This window comes from Puma concolor, chromosome A2, assembly GCF_028749965.1.
Source record: "Puma concolor isolate L17-30 chromosome A2, mPumCon1.1.hap2, whole genome shotgun sequence".
In the NCBI taxonomy this organism is placed as follows: Eukaryota; Metazoa; Chordata; class Mammalia; order Carnivora; family Felidae; genus Puma; species Puma concolor.
In genome coordinates, this window is record NC_141668.1 from 79,050,245 (window position 1) to 79,077,791 (window position 27,547).

Genomic DNA, 27,547 nt, shown 5'->3' on the forward strand with positions numbered 1-27,547 from the left:
ATTTGACCAGTGTCCCAAAAGCAGGATAGAGAAACAAACACACATTAAATGCCCACGTGGTAAAAACAATTACCTACGTAGCGAGTGGCAGATGACAACACAGTCAGAATTACAGTGCAAGAATGACATTCAAAAGACAGAATAAAAGCTCTCTTACTCTATAGCACAGTAAGAATGAGAAGAGCAGTCTCACCTGTCATCTCTGATGTGGTAGAAAAATCCATAGCCATTGTGTACCATGGGAACCACCACTCCCAGGACTCTTGAATACCCAACCAGACTTGTTGAGAGAACAAAGTTTCCACCTCCTCCACTGTATGCCATAAAGAGAGGATATTTTACTAGGCTTACAGAAACTTACATTACTTCAGAAAAGCTTTTAGGGGCCCAGAGGTGGCTCAGTTGGTTAGGCCTCCTAGTTCAGGTCAGGTCATGACCTCTCGATTGCGGAGTTTGAGCCCCACTTTGGGCTCTGTGCTGACAGCTCAGAGCCTGGAAGCTGCTTTAGATGCTGTGTCTCCCTCGCTCTCTGCCCCTCCCCTGCTGGCACTCGGTCTCCCTCTCTCAAAAATGAATAAATGTAAATTTTAAAAAAAGCTTGTAACCTTCAGAAAGAAGGAACTGATTAAGTTATTAAACACTACATTACATTATATTACCTTTTGGAGAAAAGTGGGTCTGTAAAGAGTTCTGGAACTGGAAGATCTTCCTCTTTTGCTATGAGTAAAAGACCTAAAAGATGACGGTCAAATCCTGCAATGAAACCCCAAGTATTAAGCTAGAAAACATTTTTCAACATGAGAGAATTTTTTTAAGTCAGAATAATTCCAATTTAAGTACCTTTTCCAGCCAAACAATATTTCATCATTTTATCATGTTTTGCAAAAGCTTGTAACATCTTTCGCTGTCGCTCAAGAGGCTGTGTTAAAAATCAAGACATATTTCAATAAACTGTACAGCAACAACAACAACAACAAAAAAACCTGAGCTCAATGTAGTTAGGATGCGGGTCATCTGAGAGAGAAAAGATTTCTAAAAAGACCTTTAGACACATGCTTCTATTTATTTTCCTCACTTCTACTGCCTTTTCTTTCCTATAGGTCCTGCATCTTGATTCTTTCTTTCCCAGAGCAGGAAAAACAATAGGAACTTGTGGGCAGCACTGAAGTGATACTAACAACTGTCAAGACAGAAACAAGTAGGATTTCAATACTAACACACAGCTGTTCAAAATGATAAGGAAGCGGTTCTAGGACACTAAAATAAATTAACACATACATAACTATGTCTATCAAAACTAAAGAAAAAAAATACAATACCAAAATACCAGGGGGAAGGAACTACCCTATCGTCTAAATGCTTCAAAAATAAATAAATAAATAAAGTATACGGGTGCCTGCCTGACTTCGTTGGTAGGAGATGTGACTCTTGATCTCGCTGTTGTGAGTTCAAGCCCCAGATTGGGTACAAAGATTACTTTTAAAACAAAACAAAAATATAAAACAAAACTGTTCTGGGTCCAACACATTAAAACAAGAATCTGTGATTTCAAAAACGTTCAACCACATTAAGAAAAGCTTCCTTTTAAGGCACTTTGGGAAAGTCTTCACTTTATTGGTGTTATCTCAAAGGTAGATCAATAATAGTAAAATACTCATGGTATTGAAGACACTTTGCTGAAACACCAATCAAAAGCACAATGAGATACCACCTCACACTTGTCAGAATGGCTAAAGTCAACAACTCAGGAAACATATTGGCAATGATGCAGAGAAAGGGGAACCCTCTTACACTTTTGGCAGGAATGCAAACTTGTGCAGCCACTATGGAAAACAGTGTGGCGGTTCCTCAGAAAGTTAAAAATAGAACTACTCTAACAACCCAGAAACTGCACTACAAGACATTTATCCAAAGGATACAAAACTACTGATTCAAAGGGGCACATGCACCCCAAAGTTTACAGAAGCACTCCCAACAACAGTCAAATTATGGAAAGAGCCAAATGTCCACTGACTGATGAATGGATAAAGATGTGTGTGTGTGTGTGTGTGCGCGCGCACGCGCGTGTGCCTCTCTCTCTATATATAGAGAATATTAGCCTTCAGAAAGAACAAACTCTTTCCATTTGAAAAACATGGATGGAACTAGAGTGTATTGTGCTAAACAAAGTAAGTCAGAGAAAGACACATACCATATGATTTCACTCATATATGTAATTCAAGAAACAAAACAGATCAACAAAGAGGAAAGGAAGGAAAAATAAGATAAAATCAGAAATGGAGGCAAACTGTAACAGACTCTTAACCGAGGGTTGCAGGAGAGGAGATGGGGGGGTGGGAAATGGGGGAAATGGGTGATGTGCAGTAAGAAGGGCACTTTCTGTGATGAGCAGTGGGTGTTCTATGTAAGTGATGAATCACTAAATTCTACTCCTGAAATCAATACTACATTATATGTTAACTAACTTGAATTTAAATAAAATCTTAGAAGAGGAAGGAAGGGAGGGAGGGAACCAACTTTGCCTGGAAACAGACACAAATGGACTGCTTCTCAGGTCCTTCCTGTTTCATATTTTTCCAAGTATATACTTCATTAGCAAATGAATGAATGCTTCAAAAACTTTCAGAAAAAAATATCTGAAAGTATTTTACTGATCCAGGAGAACTGAAGCCAAGGGGTTCGTTATTCAAGGTCTAAGGATCCTTTAAACAAGTAAATAAATACTATGAATTTTTTGTTTTTCAAATACTCACACTAGTAGAGGGATCCTGCATGGACTGGCACCACCTGACTGCTTCTACTGTACATGACCTCACAGTCTCTGTGCGGCCATGATAAAAGTATCTGGTCATGGCAGTTTCATAGCAGCTGCCAGGGCTACAAGAAAAAATGAAAATACAAGGATGTGTCACAAGAAAGAAAATGCTCAAACATCATCCAAAGAAAGCGTACGTAATAAAGCTGGCTTTGGTCAGAGACTAAGTTCTGTAATACAGACCACAGTCGAGACTTTCAATAACAAAGAGACTATTTTCGGTATCAAAGAGCAAAAAGGTATTCTGATCAACAAGGCCTGGTATTAATACGGGCTGTTTCCAAGGCTTGGCTGCTCTGAGGTTATGTACACTGGAGTGTGTGTGGTAGATGGCCTGTAAGATGCACTCGCAGTGATCCCTGCCTCCCGTTATTTATGCTCTGGTGTAACTCCTCAGATGGAGTGTGAGAGGGACCTCATGATTTGCTTCTATTGAAAAGAACAGGACAAAGGTGATGTCATCTCTGAAATAAGGTTACAAAGAGATCTCACTGCTCTCACTTCCTCAATATGAGGAACACAAGCTGCCATGCTGGAAGGTGCCCTACAGTGAGGCCCAGGTAGCAAGAAACTGAGGGAGGCCTCTGGAAAACAGCCTCGGAGGAAGTGATCCCTGTTAATAATCACATGAGTGAGCCTGGGAGCAGATCCCTTCTGAGTACCTTCAGATGAGAAAAGAGCTGAATGACACTCTAACTACAACTTCAGCAGACTACTACAATTGTATTTACCCACAGACTACAAAAATTCTAACTCAAAGGGATATATGCACTCCAACGTGTATAGCGGCATTATCTACAAAAGCCAAATTATGGAAAGAGCCCAAATGTCCATCAACAGATTAATGGATAAAGAAGATATGGTATACATATACAATGGAATGTTACTTGGCCATCAAAAATAATGAAATCTTGCCATTTGCAACGACGTGGATGAAGTTAGAATGTAAGAAACAAAACAAACAAGCAAAGGGGGGAAAAAAGAGAGGCAAACCAAGAAAGACTCCTAACTACAGAGAACTGATGGTTACCAGAGGGGAGGTGGGTGAGGAGTTGGAGATTAAGGAGTACACATGTTGTGATAAGCATTGGGTATTGTATAGAAGCTTTGAATCACTAAATTGTACACCAGAAACTAATACTACACTGTGTTAACTAACTGGAATTTAAATAAAAACTTAAAAAAAAAACACTACAAGAAAATACTATAGGCCATTATCCCTTTACGAATATAGATGCAAAAATCCTGAAATTAGCCAACCAAATTCAGCAGCATATTAAAAAGGACAATTCACCATGCCCAAATGCAATATATCCTAGGAATGTGAGGGTGGTTCAACAAATGAAAATCAATCAATGTAATACACCTTATTAATAGAATGAAGGGTAAGCCCTAGAATAATTGAGACAGAAAAGCATCTGACAAAATCCAACACTCTCCAGTAAAAACGCTCAGTATACTAGGCATAGAAAGAAACTTGCTCAACATGATCAAGGGCATTTATGAAAAACTCACAGCTAACATACTCAAAAGTCAAAGACTGAAACCTTTCCACCTAAAAGGAGCAATAGGACAAGAATGATTCAGCATAGTACTGGGTGTTCTAGCCAGGAGAAAAGAAATAAAAGGCACCCAAATTGGAAAGAAAAAAGCAAAACTATCTCTATTTACAGACAACATGATCTCATATTTAGAAAACCCCAAAGAGTCCACAAAAAATTGTTAGAGGAAATAAACAAATTTGGCAAAGTTTATTTATTTTTTAATGTTTATTCATATTTGAGAGAGAGCACGCACGCACATGCGTGAACGGAGAAGGAGCAGAGAGAGAGGGAGACACAGAATCCGAAGCAGGCTCCAGGCTCTGAGCTGTCAGCACAGAGCCCGACACACGGCTCGAACGCATGAACCGTGAGATCATGACCTGAGCCAAAGTCAGACGCTTAACTAGTGAGCCACCCAGGGGCCCCCGGCAAAGTTTAAAGATACAAAACTAACACACAAAAATCAGCTTCATTTCCATATGCTAGCAATGCACAATCTGAAGAAAATTAAGAAAACAACTGCATTTACAACAGTGTCTAAAAGAATAAAATACTCAAGATTAAACTTAACCAAAGAGGCAAAAACAGTATACACTAGAAACTACAGAACATTGCTTGAAGAAATTTTTAAAAACATAAATAAATGGAAAGGGATCCTGTGTTCATGGACTAAGACTTATTATCATTAAGGTGACAATACTACCCATAGCAGTCCACAGATTCAAAACTCCCAACATTTCTGTAAAAAGGGAAAAACTAATCCTAAAATTAATATGGTATTTTACAAACAGCCAAGAACTGCCATAACAATCTTGCAAAGAACAAAGGTGAAGGACTCACACTTTTGGATTTCAAAACTTACTACAAAGCTACCATAATCAAAATAGTATGGTATTGATATAAGAAGAGACATACAGACCAATGGGATAGAATTGAAACCCCAGAATTAAACCCTTACGTCTATTATCAATTGATTTTAAACAACAACATCAAAACCATTCAATGAACAGTCTCTTCAACAAATAATGCTGGGAAAACTGAGTATCCACTTGCAAAAGAATGACATTGGACCCTTACCACACAAAACTCCTACAAGAATATGTAAGGGGAAAACTTCATGACATTGGATTTGGCAACTATTTCTTGAATACGTCAACAAAAGCACAGGCAACAAATAAAAAAAAAAAAAAAACAGATAAACTAGACTTCAAAATTAAAAACTTGTGCGTCAAAGGGTACTATCAAGAGAGTGAAAAGAAAACCCACAGAATGGGACGAAATATTTGCACATCACATATCTGATAAGGGTTTCATATCCAGAATACATAAAGAACTCTTACAATTCAGCAACAAAATGGCAACCCAATTACCAAATACACAAAGGACTTTTATGGACAGTTTGCCAAAGAAGATATACAAATGGATAATTAACATGAAAAGCTACACAACCTCATTAGTCAATAGGGAGATGCAAGTAAAAACCACCATGAGATACTACTTCACAAATAATAGAAATAATTTTTTAAATGAAAAATTAAGTGTTGGCAAGGATGTGGAGCAACTGGAACCCTTACATATTGCTGGTGGGAATGTAAAATGGTATAACCATGGTAGAAAATAGTTTGGCAGGTGCTCAAAAAGTAAAAGAGAATTATCACACAACCCAGCAATTCCACTCCTAGGTACAGACTCAAAAGGAAACTAAAACAGGACTCAAACAGATACTTGTACGTGAATGTTTACAACAGTATTATTCACAAGATCTAAAACATAGAAACAACCCAAGTGTCAACCAAGAGATGAATGGACAAACAAAATGTGGTATACTCACATAATGGAATATTATTTAGCCATAAAAAAGAATAAAGTTCCGATTCTACAACATGGATGAATCTCAGAAACATTATCCTAAGTTAAATAAATCAGACACAAAAGACAAATTCCACTTACATAAAATATCTATAAAAATAAGCAAGTTTATAGAGACCGAAAGTAGTTTAGATTACCAGGCGCTGAGGAAACAGTAGGAATGAGAAATTATTTTTCAATGGGTACAGAGTTTCTGTTTGGGGTGATGAAAAAATTTTGCTATAGACAGTTGTGACGGATGTATAACATTATGAATGTAATTAATGCTGCTATATCATACACTTAAAAATGGCTACAATGGCAAGTTCTATTTTATATATTTTACCACATTAAAAAAAAATACTCAAATGCTTAAGGCAAATACTAACAGTGTACTGTAAGGCTTGTAACATATGTAGAAATATAATGTTATGACAACAACAGCACTAAAGATGGGAGAATCAAAATAGAAACATTCTGTTTTAAGGTTCTTACATTATACTTCAAGTGGAAAATGTTATTTAAGGGTAGACTCTGTTAAGTTAAAGATGTGCTTTATAAACCCCAGTTCAACTATTAAAAGCAAAACAAAACAGTATATCTGACAATGGAAATAAAAGGGAACAAGTGAAAAAAAATGAATTCACAAGAAGACGAGGGGCGCCTGGGTGGCTCAGTTGAGCTTCTGACTTTGGCTAAGGTCATGATCTCACAGCTCGTGAGATCGAGCCCTGCGTTGGGCTCTGTGCTGACACCTCGGAGCCTGGAGCCTGCTTCGGATTCTGTGTCTCCCTCTCTCTCTGCCCCTAACCCACTCGCATTCTGTGTCTCTCTCAAAAATAAAATAAACATTAAAAAAAAATCAAAAGAAGATGAAAAAGAACAAAAATCAGATATGATAAAAAGAAAAGAAACAGCAATATGGTAGACTTAAACCTATCATTACTGATAATTATATTAAATATAAATGACCTACATATCCTATTTAATGACACATATTCTCAGGGCACCTGGGTGGCTCAGTTGGTTGAATGTCCCCCTCTTGATTTTGGCTCAGGTCACGATCTCATACTCATGAGATCAAGCCCAACATTAGGCTCTGTGCTGGGCGTGGAGTCTCCTGTTTTTTCTTTTAATTTTTTTTTTTTTAAGTTTCTTTATTTCTGAGAAAGAGTGAGCAAGAGTGAGCGAGCATGAGCAGGGGAGGAGCAGAGGGAGACACAGAATCTGAAGCGGGCTCCAGGCACCGAGCTGTCAGCACAGAGCCTGATGCGGGGCTCAAACTCGCGAACTGCGAGATCATGACCTGAGCTGAAGTCAGAAGCTCAACTGACTGAGCCACCCAGGCGTCCCTGGGTGTGGAGTCTCCTTAAGATTCTCTCTCTCTCTCTCTCTCTCTCTCTCTCCCTCTGCCCTTTCCCATGCTTACAGGCAGCATGCTCTCTCTCTCTGTCTCTCAAAAGAAAAAAGAGAAAGGAAAAAAAAAAAAGGACACATATTCCCTGATTAGATTTTTAATTTTAATGCTTATTTATTTTTGAGAGAGACAGAGCACGAGCACGCACGTGAGTGGGGAAGAGGCAGACAAAGAGGGGGACACAGAAACCACAGCAGGCTCCAGGCTCTGAGCTGTCAGCACAGAGCCCGATGCGGGGCTCAAATTCAAGAACCAAGAGATCATGATCTGAGCCGAAACCAAGAGCCGGACAGTCAGCCAACTGAGCCACCCAGGTGCCCCTGGATTTTTTTTTTTACACTCAGCTGACTGAGCCGCCCACATGCCCCTGGATTTTTTTTAAGTTTTATTTATTTATTTTGAAAGAGAAAGAGAACAGGAGTGGGGAAGGGGCAGAGAAACAGAGAGGGAGAAAGAGAATCCCAAGCAGGCTCCACACTGTCAGCGCAGAGCCAGATGCAGGACTTGAGCTAACTGTGAGATCATGACCTGAGCCAAAACCAAGAGTCAGGCGCTTAACCAACTGAGCCACCCAGGTGTCCCTCAGACTGGATTTTTAAAAAGCAAGATCAAGGAGCTTCTTCTTCTGCTTAAGATTTAAGAAAGTCTCAACATACCATTTCTCCAATCCTAAAAATTAGTAAAGACTGGATAATCTATAAAATCATGAACACATCAGGAAACTGAGGCTACAAGAAAACCAAGTGATTTGAATTCCAAAGAACATAAAACCCCTCGTAGAACAAAGCAGACACTTCAGAAGTATTAAGGTTATGAAAAACAAGACTATGAAAGTGTCACAGATCAAAACTCTAATATACTAATGATGTTAAGTCCCAATTAGGACAAGGTGCTACTTGGGAGAAAAGTCAGGAAAAACAATGGGAAGGAGTTATGATGGAATACCTATGGTAAAGATATACCCTTGGACTTCAAGATCTGAAAATGGAAAATGAATGGTCCTCACCGTCCATGAAGTCTATAATAGGCCAGCTGAAGTGCAAGCTGAATAAATGCATCAGGGTGAAGCCTCTTCTTCTTGGTTAGTTTTTTGCCAAAAGATGTAAAGGCATACACCACAATCTGCAGATCAGATGCCTAACAAAAAAAAATTAAATGGGAAAAATGAAAAATCACCTAAGAAGAATACCCCAAAGATAACCAAATCATCATTTGCATCAATCATTAGATATTAAATAATAAAGGTATCAAAGCTATAATTTAAAATGTTTTATGTTGTCATGCTTGGATGGTAGCCAAATTTTTATATACGGTAGTTAAAAGACAAAGCATCAGTTTCTAAGAAAAAAAGTTAAAAAAATCTACCTGCTTGAGATATTGGGCTTCAGCCTGTTTAATGTTGTTTAGGATTTTATCATCCACAGTGAAAACGAGCTCCTCTGGAAGTGATATATCCCGTACTTTTTCTGAACCCTGAAAATAGGGAAGACTTAAAAATGCTCAATCAAAAAACTACCAGGAAAAAAAAAGGATGAAATATTTTTTCTGACATACCTTCCATCTTCCTTCATTCTCTACAATTTTCTCATCAACATAATGGCTGACGTTTACTAGAACCATTGCATCAAAAGGAGCATGCTAAAATGAAAATATACAAGATACTGAATACTTTATGTCAACTTAAAATTTGACCCAATATTTCATTTTCAATTTCCCTGCCCTTCATTCTTAATACAGAATAAACTGCAAAATTCAAATGCTTCACCTAATAAGAATATATGGCATAATAAATGACTGTTATATTTTATCTACTGCAAAAGAACAAATACTTAAAGCTGGAAGCACCTAATTAGAGATCCTTAGGTAATGATATTTATACTGGAAGTGAAAGCAGGTGTATGTGTGCAGTGCTAAGATGCTCTGAAATTTTAAGAGCACTGTGCAAAACACAAATAAGGCTGGCAGACTTTCTGAAGGCAAACTGAGCATGGATGCAAACTTTTTAGGTGAAGACATAGACCACTAGGTTGAGTATCAAAAAGCATAACGATTTTGTGTTTATGTCTACAAAACTGTTCAGATGTAGCAGAAATAATTCTCAACCTTTAAGGAATTCTGGAAAGATGGGCTGAGTTACAGGGGTATTATGTGTTTGACAACTATATTAAGAGAAAGGAATTGCAGCTAGTGAATTTTTCCATCATTTACTGTGGAGGACAAACTTTATGCCTTCTTTTTCCCATGTCCTTTGACAATTGCATCAAATAGTTTTATTTTTTCTCCATGTTACTGCTTCACTTTAAACAGTTACCATCCATGAACTGTATGTGGCACTACTAGCCTTGGAGAGAAAGATGGAGGCTTAAGATAGGAACTGAGCACACTTGGACCCAGTTTCAGAGGGAGTTAGGTATCGTAAATATCACCCTAACATTACAGAGATGCGCTGCCCTCTCGAACAGCCCAGTGGAGCCTAGAAGTACAGATGAATATTGTTACCAACTAGAGAGCAGCCACAACACGAGGAACGGCTCCTGAGAGAGTTCAGAACAAGATGCATGAACAACTCACCCCACCTGTCAGCAACAGCACCCATAAGACACACAGATCAGTGACAAGTACATTTTCTAACTGCATCTTGCAACTTTACAAAGAATTTTTATTGGTATCACATAATGTTTCATTTGAGAAAATACTATTAATTTATAACTCTTTTACTAGAGCCAGTAAGAAAAAGCAAGACTGGAGGATAAAAGTCTCTTTGACTTCTAATTCTACCCTACCCATCTCATGGTAGAAAGCTTATCTATTTTTTTAAAAGTTAGGAACTATGAAAACTTTAAATGCTTTCGTGACGTTTTATCTGTTAATACAGTTTTAACTTCCTTTTCTTTTTATTTATGTGGCGACAATACGTGTAACATACTGTTTAGGAATGAGGGCTTTGATTCGGAGTCCAAACGCTACCATTTCCTAGTTGTTCAAGTGTTGAAAAGTTACTTAATTTTTTAAGTAATCTGCCTCATCTGTTAGTGGGGATAATAATCACAGACTTAGTGAGAAAAATGATTTTAATAATGCTTATAAAGTACTTACTACAGAACCTGGACCACAGCAATCATCAGTAACTGCTGTTATTATTTAATTACTTTATTATATGCCTCCTTATGTGCCCTTCACAAAGCCCTAAAACAAAGCCTGTATAGAGAAGACAAAATAGTTGACCCCAGGATTTTAAACCCCAAAAGGGAAATGTAATTAACTGCTATAATCACAAAAGTACATATTCAAGTACCAATGGAATACAGCAGCGACATGGCTTTGGATATAGAGTAGACCAACTTTTAGAGTATACAGATGAACAACACTGGCCTCTCATGCAATCAAAAATCCATATATAATTTTTCACTACCCAGAACTTAATTACTATTGACCCAAACGAAGTCTTGCCAATAACATCAACAGTCAATTAACATGTTCTGTGTTATAAGTATTATATCTACATTCTTACAATAAAGCTAAGAGAAAAGAAAACGTTGAGAAAATCCTAAGCAAGAGAAAATACACTTACTGTATAGTACATTAGTAGAACAAGGCACTACACATCTCCTCATTCCCACCCAAATTAGCAAAGCTACCCAGGAATGCAGGAAACCTCCTTCCAAGAAGATTCTAGGGGAAGGCAGAGAAATGGCGAAGAGAGAGCACCATTACCCTTCTTGCTAGGTTGCTTGCTCCCCTGACCCCTCTGCATGGTTCTAACTCAGCTTCTGCTTGTGGCAAGTGCTGGCAAGTGGCTCCCAGCAGTATTAGTTTTCTACTTCAGAGAATTTTCAGCACCTCAGACAGCATTCCTTCCTGCCCTGAGCTCTGCAACCCAGGTTCCTGCCTGGTGCTATCCTGCCCCAGATATTCTCCTGGACCCGTGGCACGGAGAAAGGGTTGGAAGGAGTGCAGATTATCATTCTGTGGTTCCTGGCCAACTGTGGACAATGACTGGCCTCCAGTTCCTCTGCTCCTTTCAGTTCAAGACCTCAGTGAACCAAACTTTGCACAGGTAGTGAGGTGAGGACTGCCAGGAGCACGTAGGAGCCCTGCTGTTCCAGCCTTCCCAGCATCTCTTCTCTACCTTTCCTTCACTTTTAGTCATTTGGCAACTTCTATTTTTCAATCACAATATAAAATATATACTTAAAACAATTAAAAAATAAAAATAAAATATATACTTTTAAAAATCCATGTATTTACACCCACACAGTTGAAACCCATGTTGTTCAAAGGTCAACTGTATACACTCTATTAATGATATTTTACATAAGTTAAATTGTTTTTTTCTGCAATCATCTCAGGTTACAAGGGAAACCTACATGGAATTTTAAAATAAGTGGATATTAATAAATACACATAAAACATGTCCATACACTTACTACAAGAAAACATCTCGTTTGTGCTGAGATGTGTGTTCATTTTGAGACCAATATTCTTCATTTAGAGATGAAAAAACATCATTAAAGTTATTTTCATCCTGAATTTGAGCAAGTATCAAGAGTTTAGTGCTATTAGTAAAAGTCAAAGTAGTGCAAGGAGTTTTTTGGAGGGATTTGAGGGTTGAAAGTGATGATGAGAATAATTTACCCTTATGTAACAATATAACAACCAGTTTGAACAATATACAATGAAACAAAATTCTCAAAATAAGAATAGGTAAAAACTAGAAAAGAATAACTGCTCCATTGAGAGATGAGTGGATAAAGAAGTTGTGGTATACATACTCAATAGAATATTACTACTTTGCCATAAAAAAGAATGAAATCTTGCCATTTGCAACAACATGGATGGAGTTAGAGAGTATTATGCTAAGCCAAACAAGTCAGTCAGAGAAAAGACAAATACCATATGATTTCACTCATATGTGGAATTTAAGAAACAAACAAACAAAAATGATCATAGGGAAAAGAGAGAAGCAAACCAAGAAAGAGACTCTTAACTATGGCAAACAATCTGCTGGTTACCAGAGGGGAGGTGGGTGGGGGTAAGGGTGAAATAGGTGATGGGGATTAAGGAGGGCACTTGCAAAGAGCACTGGGTACTGTATGTAAGTACTGGATCACCACATTGTACATCTGAAACTAATAGTACACTGTATGTTAACTGGAATTTAAACAAAAACTTGAAAAAAAAAACGAATAACTTTAAGCTACCCATATACAAATGGTCAATGAAACTATTAAACCAGGGGAGAGAACACACATAAGAGGAAACAGTGAGACTAATAGTAAGGTCAGAATCAGTACACAGGACAAGACTGTTAAGAGATGGAGGCAATGTCAGAATATGTATGAAGAAGGTAATCAACTGCAGCAGACAAGTCAAGAGAAAGAGAGAGGAAGACACTAGGAAGTAGTTAGCTACTATACAAAGGATAGTTTCCGGGGAATAGAAAGAACTCAAGAAAATGGAGGCAATTAACAACAAGTATTTTGTCAACAATGAATCCCAAGGAAGATAATAGACAAGAAATCTTTAAAATGACTCAAAACAAACTTGCACTCTGATGAGGTACTATAATAGACATCTAGTTTATTACCTGCTAATCAACCCTTCACCCTCTTCTGAGATTTATTTTTCTGTAGGCAGCCAACACATATGCTGTGGTGGTATGAATGAGAGTGATTCTACCCCCTAGGTTCCAAGGTTTAACATGTGACCCAGGCCACACAAATGAGAGCACCTGATCCCTCAGAATGGGCACATGATAGACAAAGGCCAATCACAACCAGTGAGCATTATTCCAAGGGCTTTTGCTGGAACCGCTAGGATGGTGGAGGCGGTGTGTGTGGGGGTGAGGGGGACGTTTGGGGGACGTTTGCATGAAGAACACTAATCTGTGAAGGGAGCTGTGAATGTGAAGACAAGACATTTTGGGTACAACGACCACATGGGATGGTCCACCTGAAGTCAAACACAGGAAGTAGTGTAAAAAATGAAGAGGGAAATTTCTTTTTTTTAAATTTTTTTTTCAACGTTTTTTATTTATTTTTGGGACAGAGAGAGACAGAGCATGAACGGGGGAGGGGCAGAGAGAGAGGGAGACACAGAATCGGAAACAGGCTCCAGGCTCCGAGCCATCAGCCCAGAGCCCGACGCGGGGCTCGAACTCACGGACCACGAGATCGTGACCTGGCTGAAGTCGGACGCTTAACTGACTGCGCCACCCAGGCGCCCCTAAAGAGGGAAATTTCTAATAAAAGCATTTGGACACTGGAAGTCAGCCTTACCCAAATTCAGCTGTACCCTTATGCCAACAAATACCTTAAGCTAATGCCAGTATAATTTAGGTTTCTATCACCCACCACTGAATACTGATTAACACAACTACTGAACGCAGATCAACATAACAGGTCTTTTTAGTATTGTATAGTTGCTAAATGCTTCTGGAGGAAGACAACCAAAAACAATCTACCTAATACTACTTTATAGCAAATTACGTATTTTATGAAAGGTCTTAAAATGAGGTTACAAGTGTATGCTGCAACTCTGACTTTGATTGATTTTTTAATTTTCTTGGTTTATAGACTTCTTGAATGGCCATCAGAAAATGGCAAGGTAGAGCTAATAAAGATGATCAAAGGAGAATGAAAGAAACAAGTTTTTTCTTTTTATTATGAAGCAGGTAAAAAATTGTAGAAGCATCACTTTAATATCTACAGTGTAAATAAAAATTCCAAGGATCATGTGCCATTTTAGGAAAATAGTTTAATAATTCCTGGGTAAATCTAGAGATATATCCACATATATCTCTCTGTGCATAGAACGTACACATAATGATCTTTTTTTTTAATGCTTTTATTATCTTTATTTTTGAGAGAGACAATGTGAGCAGAGTTGGGGCAGAGAGACGAAGACATAGAATTCAAAGCAGGCTCCAGGCTCTGAGCTGTCAGCACAGAGCCTGATGTGGGGCTTGAACTCACGAATCATGAGATCATGACCTAAGCCCAAGTCAGAGGCTTAACTGACTCAGGTACCCCAATGCTGTATCTTTTAAAATAGGTTGTAACTCTCAACCAACAGGTAACAGTGGACTTCAAGACCTTCAAAACTCTTTAAAATCCTTAACTACATAAAATACATGCAAATTCCACTTTGCAGATACACGTCAAACCGTCAGCCTTACTACGAATAAAAATAACTTGTCCTATACTCTGTCTTCACTGGAAATCATAACTAAGCCTTTTAGTATAATGTTACAGAACTACCCAAGTGTTTATTTGACCACAGCACAGCTTAACTACTATAGTTTATTGCCACTAAATTAACCTCAACAATTGAAAGGAAAAGTAACTTTAGTTGTTTACTTACATCACAATTACAGCCAAATACTCCATTGGAAAAGGAAATCAAGTTATACGATTTGTCTCCCCAGCGTAATGTTGGATCTCCTGCAAGAATCATTGCAGTTACCTAAAACAAATTCAATGTTTTAAAATTAAAAGAATTTTAATATTAAAAGGTATATAAGTATTTATACCTTAAACGTGTATATATACACACACACAAACACACACAAAACCCACTTTTCCTCTTCAGGTAAACCAAATTTAATAAAATGATAATAATTATACTCAAGAGATCATACTAATTTCAGCCCTGTCTCTAGGTATTTCTCAAAATCTCAAGAAATCCCACCAGTAAACAGAAAGCTGGTAAAATACTCATGGGTGTTTAGAGAACTTCGAAGGGAAAAGACAAAGCTTTTGCAACTTGAATAGTCTAAGAAGCTGTGATAAGTTTCGTCATTAGAGTCTAGTTACAAGAAGAATAATTCAAGAATTCATACCCTACGAAGCCTGTTTCTTAAACAGTAGGTTTTGGCCCGTTAGTGAGCCATGAGAACAATTTAGCACATCAGAGTAAACATTCATTACAAAAAAAGTACAAAATAAAAATAAATATCAGAGTCTATCACAAATAGTAAAAGTAATTACTATTTTGTGAAACTTCCATTATGTGTGTATACGCGTGTAGTGGGCTACAACCTAAATGCATGTCTAACTAGACTGCAGTAAAAGTTCAAACACTACATTAAAATACATTCTTCCTCAAGAAGTTTGGTGACTCTCCCAGGCCACCTGGGTGGCTCAGTCGGGTAAGCATACAATTTTGCCTCGCGTCATGGTCTCACAGTTCATGAGTTTGAGCCCTGCATCAGGCTCTGTGCTGAGTTCAGCCCCTGGCCGGGCTCAGAGCCTGGAGCCTGTTTCAGATTCTCTGTCTCCCTCTCTCTCTGCCCTGCCCCGCTCACGGTCTGTCGGTGTCTCTCAAAAATTAATAAACATTAAAAAAAAATTTTAAAAAAAGCTTGCAGACTTTCCTACTAAAAAAGTCCAGCTAAAGTTATTTTTACTTACAAAATTTTTCAATCCTTTATTTTTTCTACTATTTAATCGTGGTGAATCCATTATGAAATAATTTAAGTGTTTTCAAAAGCCTAAGAGACTTCTACAGGTACGAATACTACCTTTTATTGTTTCCCAGGAAATAACATTACCCTGGGGGGGCAGGGAAGGAAACAAAGCAAGGCCACATTTACTCTGTACTCTGTACCTCACTAAAAGTCAGTGTGTCAATAAAAATCAAATGATAAATTACTTACAAGAGTGATATAACTCCTAGAACAGACCTCACCAACTAAGATGTCAAGGCACACTGCTGTGGGTTACCGGAAGGTTCTCATGTCACCTTTGGCATGATAAGCTCACTTAGCCCAGAGTCCCATGCAAATTTTCCGTTCATCCAAACAACAGCCATACTTCTTTAAATAATGTACAAGATATATCTAAATTACCTAAACAATGAGGCAAGAATTTACAAAGGATTATTTATGTATAAGCTTCAATCTGGTAAATGTATGTATGACAGCTAAGTAAAAATTTTAAGAAACTGCATGTAACAAAAAATCTTTTCATCTTTAATATACACAAGAGCCTTCCAGAATAATCTGTGAGAAGAAGTAACAGAACAAGATAGTCAAGCACCTGAGAATAATCTTCTGGCGTTACATGTGGACTGCTATCCTCTAGGGAATACACCAGTAAACTGCTTTGAATTTTTTCTAACCTAGTCAAGTTCTCCGGATCAAGACTAATCAAATATTCTCGTGCCTAAGAGACAAAGAAATAATGATTAAATGTTACAAACTAAATATATCCAGAAAATCTACAAATAGTCTGTTAGGGAAAAGGTTTATTAAGAAAAGCATAAACCTCTACCTGAAAGTAGACTATTCCTATGAAATCTTTCATGAGCCAAAATGGTATAGAAGAGCAAAGAGGCAATTACCATTAATTTATATGGAAACAGGTTTGAACGTTCTCCAAAAATAACCTCGCTTTTGCTTTACTGATAACACAGAACACATCTTGTGAAGGGATGCACAAATAAAGTCAGATAAAGCACAGGTGCTTCCAGACACAGATGCCCAGAGCTTGATGGTGAGATTCTGAAGGCAGCTCCAGGGGAATGAGCTTCGTGTGCCACTCTTGCTGCTCAAGGAACGTGCTGTGACACACACTTGCTGACACTATTTTTGCTTTTTGCCTTTTTTCATGAAAGCAAAAATCTTCCTTGGGTTTCTTTCAATGCACAAAACCCAGTACTAATGTAGGTACTTTGTGAGAGTGTAGTGACATAACCAAAACTTTCAAAAAGTGGGAGATACTTGTGCAGTTAATAATGCCCTGTTATATATTTCGAAACTGCTAAGAGAATACATGTTAAAAGTCCTCATCACAAGACAAAAAATTTAATTATGTGAGATTTATTGTGATCATTTTACAGTATATACAAATATCTAATTATGCTGTACACCTGAAACTAATAGAATGTTATGTCAATTATACTTCAGTTAAAAAAAAAAAAAACACACACAACTATAAATTATAACCTTAGCCCATCGGGTTCGCTCCTCACTGGTTAATGCTGGTATCCCAGGTCCATCGGGTTCACTATGGCACTTCTTGTGAATATATGTCAATTGCCTTAGGGAAGATTAAAGAAAGAATATGTAAAAAAAAGCATAAGCAGGATCACTAGCTACTTTTAGCCTTTAATAGGTCATATTGTTTATCAGTACTTAACTGTTTTGATGTATTATCCAAAGAAAGGGATTATGATCTCAACAGCAATTTCCCACACCTTATCTCCTTTTTTTTTTTTTTTTTAAAGTGAGTGTGTGGCCTATTAACACAAAAGTATATTTAATAACTTTAAGTAATTAAATTTGCTGTTTGGCTGGTATTATTTATATTTTCAAAATGTACATGTACTTCTGGGGTCTAAGTAAATACCCCTTACAATAGAGAACTTGAAAAATATTCTGTAAATGATATCACAAATATTATGTACATCTTACCTAACTAAAAACTATGTGCATATATGTTTAACAGAATTACTCTATAACCAATTAATATTTGTGTGTAACTTCAAAAATAGAATACGTTGTCAATTTTAAATGTTTTCACGTTACTTACAATCATTTTAAAGACTCTATTAAAGAAAAAATTTCACTCCAAAGTACTCTATACTCCCAAACTGATGAGTTTCCTGTATCTTTAAACATTTGACAGGCAAATAACAGGGTTCTTCAATAAAGAAATACACTTTCATCAATCCAAAATCCACAGAGGTTTAGCATAGGCAACAAAAGCAAAAAATTACATCAAACTAAAAGCTTCTGCACAGTTAACATCAAAATTAAAAGGCAACCTACAGAATATGAGAAAGTATTTGCAAGCCATGTATCTGATAAGAGGTTAATATTCAAAATATATAAGGAATCCCTACAACTCATACCAAAAAACCAAATAACCCTAATTTAAAAATGGGTTAAGGAACTAAACAGACATTTCTTCAAAGACCTACAAATGGCCAGCAAGTGCATGACAAGGTACTCAACATGACTACCCATCAGGGAAATATTAATCAAAACCAAAATGATACATCACTTCACGCTATTTGGATGGTTATGAGAAAGTAAGAAGTAAGTGTTGGTGAGGATGTAGAGAAAAGAACTCTTGTGGACTGTTGGTAGGAATGTCAATTGCTGCAGCCACTATGGAAAATAGTAAGGAGTTTCCTTGAGAAATTAAAAGCAAAACTACTTTATGACCCAGCAATCCCAGTTCTGAGTGTATATCCAAAAGGAATTGAAGTCAGGACCTTAAGAGACATCGGCACTCCCATGTTCACTGCAGCATTATTCACAATAGCCAAGAGGTGAAAGACACTTAAGTATCCACTGACAGATGAATGGATAAACAAAATGTAACATATATGTACAATGGAGTATCACTCACCCTTAAAAAAGAAGGAAAGGAAATCCTGCCATTGGCAACAACATGGATAAGCCTGGAGTACAATACACTAAGTGAAGTAAGTCAGACACAGGACAAATACTACATAATATCACTTACAGGAGCAAGCTAAAATAGAGTGGCATGGTGGTTTCCTGGACATGGGTAAGGAGGAAAGGGTGCGGTGGGGGGGGGGGGGGGGGGGAGTGGGTAATTAGTCAAAGGACACAAAGTTCCAGCTTTGTGGAATATCCAAGATGAATATCCTAGAGATCTACTGTAGAGCACAGGGCTTATAATTAACAATACTGTATTGTATGCTTTAAAAAATTAAGAGGATAGGTTTTATGTTAAGTGTTATCACAAAAAAATTATTAAATAAAGGAGGCAGGCAACTTTTGGAGGTAATGGATAGGTTTATGGTAGATTGTGGTGATGGTTTCATGGGTGTGTACTTATTTCCAAACTCATCAGGATGTACACAATAAACATGTACAGCTTTTCATATGTCAATCACACCTCAATAAAGTTTTTAAAAGTCTGTTCAAATTTTTTTAAATGCTACAGATTTGGTAACTAGGATAACCCCTTTTCCTTTAATTTGGCCATCTATGCATCTGTTTTTTAGCTACACATGCATTGTTTGATATTTAAAAGCACAAAATTTGTATTACCAGTATTTACATTTCAGACTCCTACACCTTTCAAAATATTCTATACTTGAGATTTTCTCACAATCTGGTTTCTGCCTTCATTACTTTCCACTTTCATTTACTATAATCTGGTTTTGTCCTCCAATGATTATCTTGAAACTGCATTTCTGAAAGTCACCAACAGTATCCCATAAAACAAATGTAGTAGGTTTATCTCAGTCCTGTTTTCCTGATCACAGAGTATTTAACACCCAGGAGTAAATCTTAAAATTATCTTCTATCTTAGCTTTTGTAGCACGGTTCCACGGCAGTCTCCTTACCTCGCTTTCGGCTTAGTCTATTTCACTGATCATCTGTTCTCTTTTCACCACCAAACGTTCCCCCAAATCTGTCAATGACCTCTCCTGACGTCTTCTGCAAGTTTCTCCTTTGGTAATTTCATCAATTTGTTTAAGAGCTTTAACTGTCTATTACCTTTGTGTAAGAGGCAACCAAATCTCTAACTTTAACCCCACTTTCTCTTAAAATTTCTGGTCCCAAATTTCCTAATGCTTGCTGATATCTCTATTTCAGTTTCAGTCAGCATTCCAAACTAGATTTAAAAATCATCTCCCTGTCCCCTTTCCAAATTAAAAGAAAAAAAGCTTATCTTAGAAGAAAACATAGGTATACATCTTTGTGACTTCGTTTTTGTTTTTTAAGGAGGCTCCATGCCCATTGTGGAGCTTCAACTCATGATGCTAGGCTCAAAAGTGGGATGCTCTACCAACTGAGCCTGCCAGGTGCCCCTAAATATTTATGACTTTGGATTAGGCAACGATTTCTCAGATACAAGACCAAAAGCGCAAGCAACCAAAGAAATAGAAAAGTGGACTCTGTAAAAATTAAAACATTTGTGCTTCAACGGAAGTCAAGAATAAAATGAGAAGAGAACTCCAGAAAGGGAGAGAAATATTTGCAAATTATGTATCTGGTAAGAGACATACTTAGAATATACAAAGAAGTTTTACAACTCAATAATCAAAAGACAATCCAATTAAAAATCGGTAAAGGATTTTAATAGACTTTTCTCCAAGGAAGATACACAAATGGTCAATAAGCACATGAAAAGATGCTCAACAGCACAGAAGAAAAAGAACACTACTGCACCATTGGTGGAAATGAAAACTGGTGCAGCCACTGTGGAAAATAGTATGGAGGTTCCTAAAAAAGTTAAAAATAAAACTACCTAGAATCTAGCAATCACACTACTGAGTACTTACCCAAAGAATACAAAAACATTAATTCAAAGGGGTACATACATCCCTATGTTTATAGCAGCATTACTTACAATAGCCAAGACATGGAAACAGCCCAAGTGTTCACTGATTGATGAATGGATAAACATGTGGTATACATATACAACTGAAAACTATTCATCCATACAAAAGAATGAAATCTTGCTATTTGCAATGACATGTATGGACCTAAGTGAAATAAGTGAGCGAAAGACAAATACTATATGGTTTCACTCATATGTAGAATTTAAGAACACAACAAATGAGCAAAAGGGAGAAAAAAGGGGAGACACAAACCCAGAAACTGACTCCTCACTATAGACAACAAACTGATGATTACCAGAGGGGAGGTGGGGGGAGGATTGAGTTAAATCGATGATGAACACCGGCTGATGTATGGAATTGTTGAATCACTATACTGTATACCTGAAACTAATACAGTTAGGTATGTGAACTAAACTGGAATTAAAACAAAAACTTAAAAAAAAATAAAGTTCTTAGTCATTTAAAAAAACGCTCAAGATCCCTGTCATTATAAAAAAGCAAAACTAAACCACAATGAGATCCTACGTCACACCTTTTTGGTTATAGCCAAGGTTACAGGATGGCTATAACCAAAAAGACAGATAATAACAAGTGTTGGTGAGGTGAGGATGCTGAGAAATTAGAACCCTCATTTACTGCTGAAGTGAATGTAAAATGGTGCAGTCATTTTAGAAAACAGTTTGGCATTCCCTCTAATAGTTAAACAGAGCTACGACCTAGCAATTCCCTCCTAGTTATGTATCCAAAAGAAATGAAAATACATATTCACACAAAAGTCTGATGTTCAGGACAGTATTATTCATAATGTCCATTAAGTGATGAATATTTACATAAAATGTGGCATATCCACAGAATGGAATATTCAGCCATTAAAAAGAATAAAGTAATAAAGCATGCTACAACACAGATGAGCCTTGAAAACATCATGCTAAGTAAAAGAAGCCAGACACAAAAGACCATGTATTTTAAGATTCCATTTGTATGAAATGCCCAGAATAAGCAAATATACACACACAAAAAGTCCACTGGTGGTTATGCCAGACTAATGGGATTACAGTGTTTGGGAGAAATGGGTAGTGTCTACTAATGGATGGGGTGAAAGCTGGGGAGCAATAGGGCTTTACTGCTTATGGGTCCAGGGTTACTTTTGGAGGTAACAAAATGTTCTAAAATTGATTGTAGAGATGACTGCACAATTCTGTGAATATTCTAAAACATGCCAAATTTCACCCTTTATTTTTTTAAGTAGCTTCACACCCAGCACAGAGCCCAGTGTGGGGCCTGAACCCATGACCCTGAGATTATGACCTGAGCTGAGATCAAGAGTCGGACACTCAACCAAGTGAGCCACCCAGGCACCCCAAGAATTGCACACTTTAAATGGGTGAAAGGTATGGTGTGTGAATTGTATCTCAATAAAGTAGTTATTAAAAACAAGAAAGAAAATGAAATGGTTCCTCCTCCTCTGTTGCCTCCTTCTGTTATAATACTACTTGCCTACCCAACCATGTTTAAAAATTTCAGTCCTATTTAATACCTTCTTTTCTTTCTAAGCCCAATCACCAACTCTTACTAATTTTATCCAATGATATTCTAATAGTGTTGTATGGTGACGATTGGTAGTTGCACTTCTGGTAAGTATAGTGTAACACAGGAAAAAGTTGAATCGCTATGTTACGCACTTAAAACTGATCTGGGGCGCCTGGGTGGCTCAGTCGGTTGAGCGCCCGACTTCAGCTCAGGTCATGATCTCACTCTGAGTTCGAGCCCTGCATCTGGCTCTGAGCTGTCAGCACAGCTGAGACAGCTGGAGCCCGCTTCACATTCTGTGTCTCCCCCTCTCTCTGCCCCTCCCCTGCTCATGCTCTGTCTTGGTCTCAAAAATAAATAAAAACATTTAAAAAAAATTAAAAATTTAACTTATCTAACACTGTGTGCCAACTTCCCTAATAGAAAAACTAAACAAAAAAAAAAAAAAAAAGATACTTTAATAGGGTACAAACATCTTCTATTCCGTGGATTTCAACACCTAAACACAACAAAAGGCTCACATCCAAAAAGTATAAAGAACTCCTCCCACATAGTCATATATGTATGAAAGTGCTAATTAGTATAACTATTTTCATAAACTGCATTATGTACTGAATTTCAATGTTCACATACCCTATGACTCAACAAGTCCTTTCCTAAGTGTAATCAGAAAGAAAACGTACAAGGATTCTCACAGCATCATTTTTTGTTCTAGTAAAAACCGTAAGCCACCTAAATAATTACCCTTAAAAAGAAGAGAAAGCATGGTAACTGACGAGTGGTATGAAGGAAATTTCTAAAATACTGGAAATATTCTATTATCTTGACCTGGTGGTGGTTACATGAGTATGTAGCTGTATATTTCTGTGTGCACTTTTGTACATGTTTGTAATACTTAATAAAAAATTTTAAAGATATATATATAGATACATACAACTCAACATTTATAAGACAATCTAGGAAGATTTGAACAAATGATTGTATATTAATGATATTAAAGAATTCCTCATTTTCTAAAAGAAGCAAGTCATTAGGTGTGATAATGGTACTGCATGTGTATGATTTTAAGAGTCCTTATCTTTTAGAGGTACATACTAAAATACTTCAGTGGAAACATTATGTCTTGAGATTTTCTTTACAACAATCCATAGGAGACTGAGGGGAGGAGAAAAGGCGAGTCGATACAAGGCTCTGAATTCATAATTGTTGAAGCTAGGAGATGATAACTGTTGAAGCTGGGGTATGAGAACATGGAAGAGCTTCATTATACAGTTCCCTCAAAATTTTGAAATTTTCCATAATATACTTTGAAAATATAAACACACAAAATACTATACGTACATACTACGTGTACATACTATTTATATGCATTTAAATACATACTAGATATAAACTACATTCTTTTTTATAAGTCTTTATGTGCATATAAATTCACTAGAACAGATACAGAAGGACAGAATACACCAAACTAGTTAATGGTGATAAATTCTGGGGCAAGAAGTGGAATTGATAATATTCTCCAAGTAGAATAGATTCATATACATCTAGTAAAGTTAAAAATTAATGAAAGCTAAAAATAATAAATTTGCAAAAATCAGCATATACAGAGTTATTTCTTTTTAGCTTACTGTCCCTTTATACAAAGGCAATTGTGAACAAAATTTATTTTTTTAACTCAAGCAAAAACTTAACACCTTAAGACTCAAGAAAGTAGTTTGAAAACCTGTGAATCTCTGGTGGGGTCATCAAACATCCTTCATGCATTACATCAAAGACAAAGACTCGGCCTCGACAAAGCACCGTAATGTGAGTTGGGGAACGCCCTTCGCTCTCTGGAAAAAGAAACAGGAAATCCAAACTCAATCTCTCAAAGTTAAACAAGAGTAAAACTGCTTATTTACATCCAAAATAAGAAAATAATCCTTGCTCCAATACTTGATAATATATTCATATATTCATCAAAAATATCATATGAACAATAAGGTGATGGACTTTCAATTATGATATAAATATACACTCTTGAAATCTGTCCATGTGAAACAGCCAAAAATCCATGGAGTTTCAAATATTTGTACACCTTGAGACTTATATAATCCCAAACTCCTGCAGGGCTTTCTAGTTTATTCATGGATAGAAATGACAAAGGGAAAAGGGCAGCAAGAAATCCTGTAGAAGAGCTATGAGAATTAGTTGCTCCTAGGCTTTATTTCAATGTTGACGGCTTATCAGATAATTTAATTGCAGTAATATCTAGCTATGATTTCTAAATAAAATAGTTTTCAGTTGAAAAAGGGCACTGTTTGAGTGGCAAGGAGAATGCTTTTTGCCAAATCTAGTTTTACTTAAGGCTCTAATCACACCTGGCAAGCCACTGATAATTGATTCTATGATTCTTTGGGCACACTTTAACTCTCCAAGAACTGTATGTTTGCTGTAAATCTCAGAATATTCTGATTTAGCCTCACTTTTCTATTACCATTGCCTTTGACAAAGGTCTTCCTATATGGTCCCTGTTCCTTTCCTCTAAGAAAAAAGACAGAAAAGACATACACTGCCAATGGAAGGAAATGTACTGATTGATATGTACAATTAACTGTGGTAAATGCTTTACACACATTATCTCATGAAACCCATCAACTATGAGGAAAGATCATCTCCTCATAGCACTGTTTTTTTTTCTCTTACATCCTATTTCTTCCAGTTCTAGGAGGTAAGGTATGTATTTTCATTGTCTTTCATGGCTACTTCCAATACATTTCTTCTCTCTTCTCCTTCAAAAACCTCCTCATCTTTTTACATTTAATACTACTACATCTTATTGTTGCCATTTACTGACCACCCCCTATTCAAAATTTAGGACTGGAAAAGAAAAAAGAAAATAAGCTTGATGGCAAATTCATCAACAAATGTTGGGAGGGTGACAGGACAGGAGGGTACTACTTCAGGATGGGCCTAAGTGGGGATATTTTAGCAGAGACCTAAACGAAGTTAGGAGTGAGCATGGAAATATCTGCAAGAAGAGAATCTCAAGCAGAGGAAATGGCAAGTGCAAAGGCATTAGGACAAAATGAGATAGTTTGCTTTAAAAAAAAAAAAAAAAGTCAGTATAGCTGCAGCAGAGAGAGAAAAGGGTAGAACGGTAGCCAGGATCAGGGCCAGGTTACATTGGCCTCAGAAAGCACTTCCAATTTTAAATATCATGAAAAGGAAGCCTATGGAGGGTTTTAAGTAAGACAGTAATAATGTGACCTCATTAGTACTTGAAAAAGGTCACTCAGGCTACTCTATGAAGAGGAGATCATAACAGTGAAGAGAACATACAGCAAGATCAGTTGAGAGATAACTAAAGTGATCTAGGAGACAAGGATCTATGTGAAAGGTGATGGTGGCTTTGAATGAGGTGTGACACTTGAAGCAGACAAGAGGTCAATTTTTTTTTTCTTTCCAGATGAGAGATACTACAGATTAGAACAATCCAGTAAAGACGGAAAACTGACAATGCAGCAAAGAGAAGATAAGTCTGCAGCAAGGTCCTTGATTACACAAGAAGAGGTGGGGCCCAGTGTACCATACAGAAGGTTGTCTTTATGAGACACAGCAGTTCATCCGTTTAAACCAGGGAAGGCAGAACGTAAAATAATGTATTGTGAGGGGGTTGCAGGATGGACAAGTATTTGAATGAGTAGGTTTTCTATGACTGCTGTAACAAATTACCACTAACAACACAAATGGATTATCTTACAGGTATGGGGAAGAGAAGTTTGAAACTTGTCTTACTAGTCTAAAATGAAGGTCAGCACGTCTGTGTTCCTTCTGGAGGCTCTAGGGGAGAATCAGTTTCCTTTGCTTTTCCAGCTTCTAGAGACTGCCCACACTCTTGCCCTTAGGACTCTCCTCCATTTTCACAACCATCAAAGGAGGATCATGACTTTCTCATCCTGCCATCAATTGGGTTCTCTTCTGCCTCTTTCTTTACTTCTAAGAATTCTTGTGATTATTTTGTGTCCACATAAATATTCCAGAATAATCTTCCCATGTCTAGTCAACTGATTAACAAACTTAACTTCATTTTTGACCTAAATTCCCCTTTACTATGTAACCTAAAACATCTGACAGGCTCCAAGGATTAGGAAGCAAACATCTCTGGGGGGCTGAGGAGCATTATTCTGCCTAACAGGTTGGTAAATTTTGTGATGGAAAGACTGCTTTACATTTATTGAGAATAAGAGTTCATTAGCTGAGAATAAAGAAAACCATGAGACAGTCTTTCTGGAAGAGAGAGAATAACCTGACAAAAATATATGGCAAGATCGGGGCACCTGGGTGGCTCAGTCGGTTAAGCATCCGACTTTGGCTCAAGTCATGATCTCACAGTTTGTGAGTTCGAGCCCCACATCGGGCTCTGTGCTGACAGCCTGGAGCCTGCTTCTAATTCTGTGTCTCCCTCTCTCTCTGCCCCTTCCCCATCATGCTCTGTTTCTCTCTCTCTCTCAAAAATAAACAAACATTAAAAAATATATATATATGGCAAGGTATGCTGTGGGTCCATTTGAGGTTTAACTGAGAAAATTAAGTTTTCTCAAGCCAAGGAAATTGCTATGGTAATATGTAGAGGTAAGAGAGAAGATTATAATTAAACAGTGATGAGGGGTGGGTGGAGTGGGGAAGGGGGGGTGGGCAAAGATTTGAATGTGTATGCAAAGGAGTGATTACAGTGGAGGTGGCAGGAATGGAACTGTGAAGAACTGTAGAATAACTGCATTTAAGTCACAATGTGATCAAAGAAACAGCTAAGGTAGACTCCCAAAGGAAGGGAGTTGTGAAGACAAGGTGGAGATCAGAGTGAGATGCTTATAATTACCATGCAGCATCGAAATTGGAGATGGAGTTTTTGATAACAAGGTCTAGGGCATGACCACAGGAGTATGTGGCTCCTTGAGAAGGAATGGAGGTGCAGATTACTAGAGGAAGAAAGTGAAGGAAAGCAGAAGTCACAGATTATCAACAATTGGAAGTTCAAGTCATCAAGGATGTGACTGAGGTAGTAATGGAAAGAAATGCAGG

At 37.3% G+C, this 27,547-nt stretch overlaps 1 protein-coding gene across 2 annotated transcripts in view; it reads right to left on the reverse strand.

Moving 5' to 3' along the window:
• Positions 1 to 27,547, reverse strand: part of CROT (carnitine O-octanoyltransferase) — a 46,525-nt gene that overhangs the window by 3,212 nt on the left and 15,766 nt on the right. For both annotated transcript variants that reach the window (XM_086696786.1, XM_025929470.2), the window contains exons 7-17: positions 24,207 to 24,315; positions 17,571 to 17,664; positions 16,663 to 16,788; positions 14,987 to 15,088; positions 9,179 to 9,262; positions 8,990 to 9,097; positions 8,631 to 8,761; positions 2,754 to 2,877; positions 841 to 919; positions 660 to 753; positions 194 to 313 (exon numbers count right to left, since the gene is read on the reverse strand). In XM_086696786.1, the coding sequence (XP_086552912.1) occupies positions 194 to 313; positions 660 to 753; positions 841 to 919; positions 2,754 to 2,877; positions 8,631 to 8,761; positions 8,990 to 9,097; positions 9,179 to 9,262; positions 14,987 to 15,088; positions 16,663 to 16,788; positions 17,571 to 17,664; positions 24,207 to 24,315 (1,171 nt within the window). The remainder of the gene's footprint in view (positions 1 to 193; positions 314 to 659; positions 754 to 840; positions 920 to 2,753; positions 2,878 to 8,630; positions 8,762 to 8,989; positions 9,098 to 9,178; positions 9,263 to 14,986; positions 15,089 to 16,662; positions 16,789 to 17,570; positions 17,665 to 24,206; positions 24,316 to 27,547) is intronic.